This window comes from Pygocentrus nattereri, chromosome 4 (genome assembly GCF_015220715.1).
Source record: "Pygocentrus nattereri isolate fPygNat1 chromosome 4, fPygNat1.pri, whole genome shotgun sequence".
NCBI classification, from domain to species: domain Eukaryota; kingdom Metazoa; phylum Chordata; class Actinopteri; order Characiformes; family Serrasalmidae; genus Pygocentrus; species Pygocentrus nattereri.
Window position 1 is genome coordinate 8,646,216 of NC_051214.1, and position 12,310 is coordinate 8,658,525.

At 42.7% G+C, this 12,310-nt stretch overlaps 1 protein-coding gene across 1 annotated transcript in view; it reads right to left on the reverse strand.

Annotated features, from left to right (window-relative positions):
• bach2b (BTB and CNC homology 1, basic leucine zipper transcription factor 2b) overlaps positions 1-12,310 on the reverse strand; it is a 152,994-nt gene that overhangs the window by 11,468 nt on the left and 129,216 nt on the right. The window contains exon 3 of the mRNA XM_037537637.1: positions 10,044-11,432. Coding sequence (XP_037393534.1) covers positions 10,044-11,432 — 1,389 coding nt within the window. The remainder of the gene's footprint in view (positions 1-10,043; positions 11,433-12,310) is intronic.

Below are 12,310 nucleotides of genomic sequence, written 5' to 3' on the forward strand. Positions count from 1 at the left end.
AAATCATTAATTTTTCAGCATCAGAAAAAACAATATACTAACTATAACTAACTATATATACATATAACAAATGTTTAAGGTGGTAGTAATAAATTCAGGCTCCTGCAGATGGTGCTGCACAAGGATGAATGGGCTATAAACACTTGTGGGGTGTGTGGCAGGATTCATAGATTGAGAAAAGATGGTACAGTGCAGCGAATGTCTCATACAATGTGTGGAAAATGAGCCACAAAGTGGATGTTAATGATTAAGGACTCTTTCATTTCCACTGAATTGTTATCTTTCAACTTGAAAAATTCCAAAGAGGACATAAAAAACTGGCAGAACTGTTTTTCTGATGGTGACATTTTTGGTGGTCTTTCAGGTTTAGTGGGTGGTTGTTAGGAGCCCTACAAAACTACACTATTGCTAACTCCTGCTGTTTTGTCACTCATTCTCTTATGGCTTTCCCCTTCTTTATTCAAGTGGACTACATAATCTCTTTATATCTCCTGAAAAATTAATAATGGGTTGACTGTCTGGTTTGAATGAAATAATTGAAGGGCGGTCACTTTTTCACAAAAGATCACAATTAGGCCTGGATTGCAGGCCCCAACCCCCGAACCCAGATTTTGACATCAGGCATTTAGTTTAGCTAAGGATCAGCCTGAATCTGCATTCAGAAAAGCGACCCTAGTGGCTATATTACCCTGCAAATCTTCGGCAGCTCTACGATCTCCTTGCAAACAACCTTTTCGCTTCGAAACTAGCCGTAATATACGAGATTGTGCTATATTAGGGCGAGCCGAAACAGAAATTCTGTGCCTGTGCATCGTGCGGTTTTGCGATCTTACCAAAGACGTGTCGCACAATAATAACCAGACCACAGTCAGCTTTCACAGCCGGAACCACTTCACAGCTCACTTCCTCAGCATAAAGGGTTAAATTATCTTGCACGGTGATGCTCAAGAGTGAAAGCAAGTGAAAGGAAGAGTGGCGTCTGACTGCACCCACACGTGCACTCAGATCAATACTGAGCACACACACACACAGGAGGAGAGTGGACACTGCCAAAAGTCCTTGAAGCTGGCGGTTGGGTGGTTGAATAGGGGTTCCATAATAGAAATATCCAATTTATATAACCAACCAAGAAATATAACCAGTTTATTATAAAAATGCAAAACTGTATTTGAGACTGTAATTATCTACATTACCTACTAATGTCTTAAAGTAAAGAAGGCATGAAATTCATCTTTCTTCCTCTCTGAGATGTTGTGTTGACGGCTTTGTCTGAATTGTGCTATAAAATGGGCAAAGCTACATGGCATAGCTAAAAAACAATACTGTACTAATGGTCATCTTTAAGCCTGTATTATTCTCTGTCCTTTTGTCAGCCTTTTATCAATAACAGCATGTCATACATACAGTTTGAGGCAAGTATGAGATGATTTAAGCATTTTGATTAATTGCAATGCCAATTGATGCACATGAGCATTCACTACTTGTTAGCAACATTACCATGCTAGAAAAGCTAGCTACACCAGTATATGCTGGTTTTATATGTTTTGTATGTTGGTTTGCTAATATCATATTTTGTTTAATGTGATAAAACTTTTTTGAACAACTTTAATTAATGTGTTAATCAATTTACCATGTTTGGTATCTGCTAACCTCACAAAGTTGCTGTTTTCAAGCTAAAATGTACTCATCATAAGGTACTATGTGAAAATGTTTCTACAGTAGTAACGTTAACTGAGGTAAAAAGGACAATTAGTGTCAATTAAATGTTTTTTTTTGGTGGTCTGATTCATGTTAATGTAGCAAGAGAGAATTTTTGGACCTGGTGCGTCGTTCAGTGTGGTACCATGAAGCATTGGTTCTGCTAATTGTCAGTCATGTGGCTAACTCTTTCCATTTTTACAAAATCTGGTGTAATTTTTCCACATCAATTGGGAGAGAACTCTGCTGTGTTGTTGCATTTAATGGATTTTACTTAGATCCACAGGGCCCATGACCACCTGTAGCTTCAGGGCCCACAAGCAGGTCCAAACACCCCTGGACACAGGTAGCTTGGACATTATGCCCAAAGACAGGCTTGGTTAATCTACAGTTGTATGCAAGGGTTGAATTACCCTGGTTAAATTACAATTTGTTGATTTTGTAAGTAAAAATAACACATCCTCTATAGACAACCTAAGTATGGCATTTTCCTCTAAATTTTGGTGGACACGTTTAACATAGTGGACAAAAATAAAGCATAAAATATGAAATGTGTGTTTTGTATAGGCCACATTTTCGGTTTTGAATTGAGCAAATAAACAGTAATTGTGTGTTAAATGCTCCCTGTAGAGCATGGCCACCCAAATTTTTGCATATAGTTGTAGGCAAGTAAGGAAATTCTTATTATATCAAAAAATATAATGACTACAATAATTTATCTGTAATGTTTCATGCTTCTTTGATACAAGTTAAAGTAGTAACATTACTGTAATGTCTTCCTTTGTACTGTGTTATCCCAACAAAGGGTCTAGCTATTTAGAAAATGTGTCTGCTAATTTATATTCCCCACAAAATACAGCATATTCCTGACACCAAGCCTGCTTTCCACCAAACTTTTCCTTTAAGAAGTTCAACATTCCGCCTCTTTTATATACTACAGGAACACAACTCGGCCTTAAATGATAAGTACTGGGTGTAATGTACTCTGCAGTGTAATCATAGCTCATTATGCGGGCTTACGTGGTTGTTCTTGGACAGGGGTCCTCCGTATTTAAACGTGTGTAGAGTAAGCAATCCAGGGCTGACCTTGTGTATATATGTGGTGTTCCCTAACTGCGAGACAGGGAGCTGTATGGGTTCCTGGCCACTGTCCAGTGCCTCGACTCTTTAGGCTAGCACTCCGATTAGCCTACACTTTAACAACTTCCTTCCTTCACTGAATTCATTGTTTCCAGTGGTAGGCAGCTGCTAATTTTAAAGCGCCATTTCACTCGCTCCCCTGCGTCTCCCTCTCTCTCTCTCTCTCTCTCTCTCTCTCTCTGTCTGACTATTACTCTCTCTCTCATGCCATTTGCTGTGTAAACACACAGAGGCACTAGGAGCTCTCTTCCCTGGTCGCACTGTTTGTTTGTACAGTTGGCTCACTGGGGAGAGAGGAAAGAGGGAGACGAAGAGAGAGAGAGAGAGAGAGAGAGAGAGAGGGAGATGGAGAAAGAGAGAGAGAGGGAGATGGAGAGAGACAGAGAGAGAGGGAGAGAGAGAGAGGGAGATGTAGGGGGACAGAATGAAATAAAAATAGCATCCACAGAGAGAGAGAGAAAGAGAAGCGAGAGAGAGAGCGAGAGAGAGAGAGAGAGAGAGAGAGAGAGAGAAACAACCCCGAGGGAACATGAGCAAGCATTTTCTAAGAGGCAGCAGCTAAAGGCTAGACGGCCTTCCAGTCCTTTTATTAAAGCTAATTAGATAAGCCTGGACTTCGTAATGTAGGTAATACAGGCTAATGGGTATGACAGAGCGAGAAAGCGAGAGAGCGGGAGAGAGAGAAACAGAGAGAGAGAGAGAGAGAGAGAGGGAGCGTACGATGGGTCAGGATGATGTGTAAGAATCCAGGCCGCTGAGATTAGTGAATAGCTGCAGACAGCAGTGGATTAGCCCAGCTATTCATTTCAATGGCCGCACTCTCGCAACATGGGACACTAAACGCTGCAGGCTGATAGCTCGGCACTGGCGCTTCATGTGCGGTGTAAGTGTAAGAGATCCTGTGGAACCAAAACATAATGCTATAACAACATCAGCTTCTATTAGCTTCAAAACATCAATGCTAAGAAAGAAATTTGACTAATCTAAATCTTAAATTAGAGCTTGTAAGCTGTGAAGAATACCATTAAGCCTGCTTCTCTGGTGAACTGCTGACCACAGCGTGGGTGTGGTCATGTCTTTAGCTCTCTTTAGCTCCCAGGAACACTTGACATAATGAAATTTTGGCTTCTGCTTGTTTGCCCAATATGTAGCTTTTTATGTAGAAGCTTAATGATTAGCTTTCGAACCTCAGGTTAAGGTTAGGGTTAAGCAGCAATAATATTAATATTAGCATTGGCATTTTGCTACAGACATACACAAGGCAATAGAAACATCCAATAGACAATAATACAAACTTCCCTACAGAGAGGTAAAACTAGCATTTAACATTTATTTATTTGTTGGGTTATGCAATTCTGTAGTGCAGCATTGCATCCCTCAGCCTCACTAGATCTTTTTGTGTTTTTGTTCATTATGTACTCTCATGATATCCAGCATGCATTACTCAAATAAGTATGGCCAATGCTCTCCACTGTGGTAAAGGAACCTGACTGCTATTGGGGTTGAGGCTAACTTGGCTTCTTAGCAGTAATGTTAGCTTCCTCTTGAGTTTCTAACAGTCCGCCACAAAGTAGTACCTTCAACCTTCAAGATACATCATCACAAGGCTTTTTTATCATTTTAAAACTGTAAAATCTGACTCTCAACACTACTGTTGCACCACTGTAGTAGGTAAGAAGGCATGTTTACAGTAGATTGAAGTTATGGTAAAAAAATGAGTATCCCTTTAAGGAATAAACATTCTTTGAATCATTGTAATGTAAAGTCAACAGTGATATTAACACCGTGATATATATACATAAGAGAAAAATGACCATTACAAATGACCAGTAATATCACATCACCGTATAGAAGGACCCACACAAAAACAGACTGTATAAACATCAATGGAGCTGCTATACAGTATTATATATATATATCATAGTATAGTATATAACAGCTCCATTGATGCTTTCACCGTCTGTTTTTGTGTGGGTCCTTCTATACGGTGATGTGATATTACTGGTCATTGTTCCTCCGTCTGTGACTTAAACTGCCAAAACTAGCTGCCTCATCTCCGCGGGCTCCCATCGCCATGGCAACCCGCCAGTTGCCTTCGCACAGCCCCCCACGCACTGTTCGAGGTGAAACCTCTCTCTCTCCTTTTCATCTCCTCTGCCTTTCTTTCACAGAAACACATCGCTGTCTGTCCAGAATCATGCCCCTTGTTTCCACCAGCGAAGGGCCTGACCGGTCATCTTCGCCTTTGGCTACACAGTTGGCCTCCACGCCTCAGTCCAGCTCAGCACAGAAAACCAAAACCACAAACCTCACCGGACGCGGTGCTTATTCATCAGAAATTTTAATGCAAGAGGGTAAATCCCTATTCTACGCTTCTGTGTGTGGGTGTGCGTGTGTGTGTGAGTGTGTGTGTGTGTGGGGGGGGGGGGGGGGGGGACAGGGAGCTGTGCTGATCTCCTCGCAGTAAACAGCATTGAACCACAGTCTGTCTGGCCAGGTGGATTACTGCAGAATGAGAGGATTGGCTTATCCATCCGTGTCAGCAAAGTTAGAGTGAGAGAGCGAGAGAGAGCGAGAGAGAGAGAGAGAGAGAGAGAGAGAGAGAGATAAATAGACAGAGAGACAGATATAAAGAGAGTGGGAGAGAAAGACATAGAGATCTGCTACTGTCATCATCATTAAGACTAACGAACAAGACTGCCGTAATTTGGCCTGTGCAAAAAAAAATATACTGCATTACATATTATGTACAATACTTTACAAAAGTCAGGGACCATACTTCATTTACATAATTTCCAGTCAAAACGACCATTAAGTACAACTTATTCATTTCAGGAGTTTCCAAAACTGCAGACCTGGTAGACCATCAAAACTGTCCCTATCTGCTACACAGTATTTAAAGCTTATATCTTTGAGAGTGAGGAGAAAATCAAGCTCAACTCTTGCTTCAGATCTGAAGAACTGAATACTATGGGTCTGAAAGGATGTGTAGCTGTAAAGAAGCAATTACTGAGAAAAGGAAATAGACAGAAAATTTCCTAATCAAACAAAGCAGCTGCTGATGTTCTCAGAACAATGGAGTGACCACCTCAGAGTCCAGCCCCAACATTTCTGAATGTGTTTGGGATTACTTGGATCATGAGAAGCAGAAAATGCAACCAACTTCTAAGACTGAACTTTGGAGGTGTGAAAAACACAGAACGGGCCTAAAATGGGCCTACAACTTGTCCACTAGTTTGTATAGCTAAATATGGACCTTATGTGCCCCAGTTTCTATAGCTAAAATTGGCTAGAGCATATTTGCATTTGTTTGTATAGCTACAAAATGTGGTAGTCGCTTATGTGTATAAGGGTCTTTTGTGTAGTTAAACATGCAATTATAGCTTATGTGCATCCATTTGTATAGTTAAAATGGGTCTATAGCTTGTGTGCACAAGTTTGTATAGTTAAAATGGGTCTATAGCTTGTATACACTGGTTTGTATAGTTAAAATGGGTCTATAGCTTGTGTGCACCAGTTTGTATAGTTAAAAGGGGTCTTGGCTTGTGTACACGGGTTTGTATAATTAAAATGGGTCTATAACTTATGGGTACAAAGTCAAATTTGTTATGTATATTTCCACAAACATTAGACCAAGAGAATGTATATTTTCCTGTGACTGAATGTAGGAAATGCACTTAAACTGTGTATAGCAAAAGTTCAGGCTTTTCATTATTATTAACATGAAAAAAAAGATTAATTGATAATATAGCATAATATTGTCTACACATAATTAGCCTGCCTAAGCTTGAACTGTTGTATTTATAACTGTACAGGGTGTCAATTTGTTCTAAACTTTCCCACAAAATGATTCAAGTAGCATAATATGATGAATATGAATAAGGCTATGTAAATCACATTACATACATTGGAAATTACAGATAAATTTATGCATTGTTGATAATCACCCCCCCACCCACCTTTACAAGCACACATGCACCCACCCTTACAAGCACACATGCACCCACGTACTGAGATGAGTAAACAAGCATGTAATCTCCAGATTATTGTTGGCCTCAGTATGTGGACAGATATGCAGAGATGGAATTTACGGTTCAGTAGGTGGGTATAAATATAGAGAATAAATATTGCTATTGTAATTTTATGGGCCATTCATGTACTGGTGGGCTACTATACATTATGCAGAAGACCACAGATCTTTCTCTTTCTCTTTCTCTGTACATCTCTTTCACCGACGCCCAGCTCGGCCTCAGCCAATCATAGCGCTCCGTTTGTCATCGTCCCCTTATTAGGGATGCCGCGTGTAGTCAACATGAGTCAAGCTTCATTCAGCCTGCTCCTCAGCGTGGCTCAGTCACATGACCGGCCTATACTACCAGCAAGTGAGTTCACTCCCGCTAATATGCTCCATTAGCTTATCACATGACCTGCCTTTCACACTGCAGATAAATATCTAGCGGCTCATGGACGAGTAATGATACAACCGTAAATCAGGCCTGAGCCAGTGCTCTGTACAGACATCACTGATCATTATTATGTTCATTGCTACACCGTAAATTACTGTGAGGGTCTTCGGTAAATCATTCTGTACTGCGGGACCAAGATCCAGCGCCTGACTGTTGGAACTAACAGAGATTTTGTGGATAAATAGGGGCTCAGTGATTTGACTTCATTAGACGTGTCAAGAGCTTAATCTAACCTGTGATTGACCTCAATTGGGCTTCTATAGCTGAAATATTGACAGGTTCATTCTTAGAAGTCACGCTTGCAGGAATGTGTGCTGTACATTTATATTGCTATATATGTATGTATGGAAAGTACAATAAGGAATATGCTGCCAGCAAACCCCTTCAGGGTTCTTCGGTGTGATTAAAATGAACCAGTGGGGACAGTATTGAAGTAAATGTAATTCGTTACTGGACTTAAGTAGAAAGTATCAGTACCATACCGAAGTTTTTCCATTTTGGGCAACTTTTTGCTTTCACTCCACTACATTTCAAAGTCAAATATCTTACTTTTTACTCTGCTACATTTTGCGGAATATGTCGTTCCTTTTGGTTTATGTGTGTATAAAAACGTAACATCGAATGAAAGAAGCGTGAAGCAAAAACACCAGTCAGGGAACAGCGGTCACTTTGTTTTGAGCTTGTTTTGACCTGTTGGACTTACCGACCCAGTGCAGCACACGGTTCAACGTCAGCGCAGCAGCGTAAAATTTTGGGAGAGTCTGTTCAACATAAATGATGAACTAACCTAACTTTGTGTAAATAGAGCACAATATAGAAATATGTCCACATATGCAGTCGAGACTGACGCGGCTGTTTTCTGAATTTTTACAAACACCATTTCATTTTATAGTAAATGAGTTTGGGCTGGTTTATGTTTATGAACAGAGGCCTACAGATCAACATAGTAAAGGAGCTCATCTGTGATCCTGAGTTTAAAGCCAGTTTTTATTCAACTTAAACTTGGAACTAAGTTGTAAATAAATCTTGAACTGAAACTTTGCTTGTGTGTAAAAAGTGATTTCAGAGCCACTCGGTTCTCCCTGATGGAAACTGTTTACCTTCAGTGTTTTGTGCTTATGATCATTTTAATAGACGTCAGCGTCACTAATTAATGACGTTCTATTAAAATACTGGTTTACCAAGAGAGACGCTGGAGGACTTTCACCTGAAATGAGTTCATGAAGCCAGTCTGGTTATAAAAATGATAACAGGACATCAGAGCCAGAATGACTCTTTTAGTACTTTTACCTTTATACTTAAGTACATTTGAAAACAAATACTTTTGTACTTTTACTCAAGTGGAGGTTTAAAGGGAAGAACTTCTTTTACTGGAGTGATATTTTACCTTGGGTATCTCTACTGTAACTCAAGTACATGATTTGTCTACCTTGTCCACCATTGAAATTAACCTTCCTGTGTTTGCTCTGTTAGTGTGGTTTGTAAAAGTAGGTGAAATTGCTGCCATTTGAGCTCTGAATTGGAAAAAAATTGAGTTTGTTTTAAAATGGGACTAAGGCATGTTATACGTTGCTGTAAAATACTCCATATATATACAGTACTGTCCAAAAGTTGTTCTTTTTTAGGTGACCTTTCTTATGAGACTAGATATAAGATAATCCACTGGCATAAGAGAGATCAATGATTTTAAGCCACAGAGCTACAGAGAAAAGAGGACTCCTAAGAGCCACTTGCCAGACCTGGTAGACCATCAAAACTTTCCCCATCAGATAAACAGCACTTAAACCTTTCATCTTTGAGAGAGAAGAAAAAAAAGCTGCACTTTTGCTTTCGATCTGAAAAAGTCTGCAGGTGTTTCTGTTCATCCTTGCACTGTGGGAACGCAGTGAGATGTGTAGTTGCCAAGAAGCCCTTACTGAGAAAATGAAATAGATAAGAAAAACAGCAAAAAAAGAAGCTGTTGATGTTCTGAGAATAATGGAGTGACCCCAGAGTGCAGACCTCAACATCAATGAATCTGTTTAGGATTACTTGGAAACAGATGCAAATGCAACCAATTTCTGAGACTGAACTTCGGAGGTGTGGAAAAACCTCAATAGCAGTTTCTTTGACAACTTGAAAGCAAGTCCTTGTTTCACTTTTATTTTGTCATATTCATATTCATGTCATCTTCATATTCTACATATGCATTAGTATCATATGCTCCCACTTGTCTAACAAAAATGCATCTAATTTAGCCAATTAAGGACTTCTGAAGAAGTTAATTCGCTGGAGCAGATGTTTCAGATTGTGGTCAGGACTTGACTCTGCAGGAAGGTAGATCTCCAGGACCAGGATTGGTGACCACTAATCTAAAGCTATAAGTTGTGAGAGGCAATGCATTGCCATGGCTTTAGCAGAGTAAAACCACTGTAAATATATATAATAAATGGTATGTATGAATATTCGTATAAAAACACAGTACATATTGATGTCTTTTGTGTTCATATTTCAAACAAACCACACCAGATGGGGTCACAGGGGGTCTCGGCTCACTTGTTTTAATGTAATAAATTTTGTGTGAACACAGCCTTAGGATGAATTCAGCCATGCAACAGTATCTAATAGTTTACACGTTTGTGGGAGGTGCATGGTGTGGTGAATTATGCAGTTATGTAATTATGTTATACCAAGATAGCGATAATAACTCAAGACTCCTGAGATTCAAATGGCAACAGTGAGAGAACATAGATCACTTACTTCTGATCCTTGCTCCTGAACATGGCAGGACTCGCTGTCCCCTTCTGAGAAGGAGCCGGACTCGTCACTTGAGTTGGTGCCGTACGCCCGCTCACACTTGATCTTGGGCCTGGCTGGCCCGAAGAGTGGCGCATCAGCGCCTGTGCCAGACTCCTGTGGGTCGGCAGGAAGGCAGCGACTCACGCTGGAGCATGGCGATGAGGAGAACTCAAACTGGGGCAAGCTGCAAGGTGAGCCACCGCTGCCATCCTCAGCATATGAATAGGAGGAGCAGGAGCTGGAGGTGCGCGTGCGGGTCTCAGAGGGTGGCGAGCGCGGACACACCTTGATGGGCACAGGACAGCTGGCGTTGGGCCGCTGGCGGCATATTAGAAGCGCTGGAGTTGCTTCACCCTGGGGGGCGCCTGAGGAGGAGGAGTAGGCAGCCTGTGAGCTGGGTAATGACTGGCTCCCTCCAACCCACAAACCCTTGGGCAAGTGCTCAGGTGGAAGCTCCTTGTCTGGAGGTGAGTTGCCACCACCAGGATAGGAGTGGGCAGGCGCGAAGATGACACTGCGGCGGTCCAGCTCCGTGTCCTGCTTGCAGACGCCATCGCAGGATGCTGATCTCAGCGACAGGCCTGTGGAGAAGCCGTCTTTGGCGTCTTTGGGGAAGGCCGGCCTGTGGTCCTTTTTGTGCTCTCCCTGAGTGCTTGTCTTGCCCTGGGCGCAGGCCAATTGGTTGGCCAAAAGTGGCCGGGAAGTATCGGGTGTGTCTGGGAATCCCCGCTTGAAGAGGGCGCGCAGGCAAGTGGGCGACTTGTCACTGTCCAGCTCCATGTCGGCCACTGATAGATCCTTGTCCCTGCTGTCGCCCTCGTTGCCTGACAGGACGGGCTCATCCTCGCCCCGTGGCTCTTGCTTGATCTGCGCCACAACCGGCCCACCCAGCAGTGTGCTTGGGAAACCTGAGGTACTACTGGTGTTTGAGGAGCTGTCGTTGTCATTGCTGTCGTTGTGCTTGCTGCAAGCCCACTGGTACTTCCTGTACTTAGGGCAGCGAGGCAAGTCCGAAGCGCCCTGCCGTCCTGCGTCTGCCTGGCCATCTAGGAAGTCCGGACGATGGCAGGGTCGCGGCGAGGCATCCCAGGAATCATTGACCACTGTTGCCTCGGCTTGCATGCCCTCGTCCTCCGAGTGGTTGTTCTCAGGCTCCACCTTGTGGCAGAGCACTTGAACGTCGTCCTCACTACGCAGCTGCGCCTCCAGGAATCGGAAGCAGGAGTCCTCCAGGTTGTGCATGCGCAGAAAGTCTGCGCAGCGGATCACTTCCTGGATGTTGTCACGGCTGAGCAGCAGCTTGGCCGTGTAGGCGAACTGCAACAATGGAGCGAAGCCCCTGGCAGTGACCTGCACACACACAAACAAAACACAGGGGAAATTGTCAGCGTTACCATCAGCAATGCCATTGTTCTGGGCACTTGGAGTGTGCACAGGCAACCCGACAGCTCTAATGACCACTAACAGACACAGCAAAGTCTCAGTTAATCTTTTAGAGGGTCAGCACTGAACGTTCTACATGGTATGAAATAAAAAGGCCAACACTGGTCAAGGCCAGACCACAGGTCGCGATCGGTCTCTGCCCTGGTGCTGGTGGTATGACAGGGCAGGGAGCAGGGGCAGGGCACCATATAGAACTTTCTGTGGCTGTCCATCCCTGCAATTCTAAAGTGTGAAGCATCTGCAGAGACTAACCAGGTTGTAGGAGGCTGGGTAATCTCTGCTATCACTATGCAGAACGGGATGAGAGAGGAGGAAAGGAGGGAGGGAGGAGAGCCTTCCATTTGAGCCTAATGCTGGTAATTAAGTAAATGTCTGAGTCAGCAAATGTCCCACTGTCCCACTGCAGCACTTAGCTGTGCATGTTAGCGTGTGCGCTAAAGTAGAAGCTGCATAACAGAACAATTTCTCTCCAACGTGTGGAATTCCCTGAGAAATGTGAGGAGCAGCTCACAAACAACATAAACTTTAACTCAACTCAGCACAGTCCTCACCTCCCTCTCTTTATCTCTCTCTTTCTTTCTCTCTCTTTCTCTCTCTGTCTCTTCTGACTTTCAGTCCCTCCCTATTTTCTTACTTTCTCTCTCCCCATTTTCTCTCTCCTCTGTCTCTCTCCTCATTTCTCTCTCTCTCGCTCCTTTTCTCTAGTTCTTTCTTTCCCCATTTTCTCTCTCTCTGGCGTTCCCATTCCTTTTTTCTCATTCTCTTCCTCTCTCAACTTTCTCTCT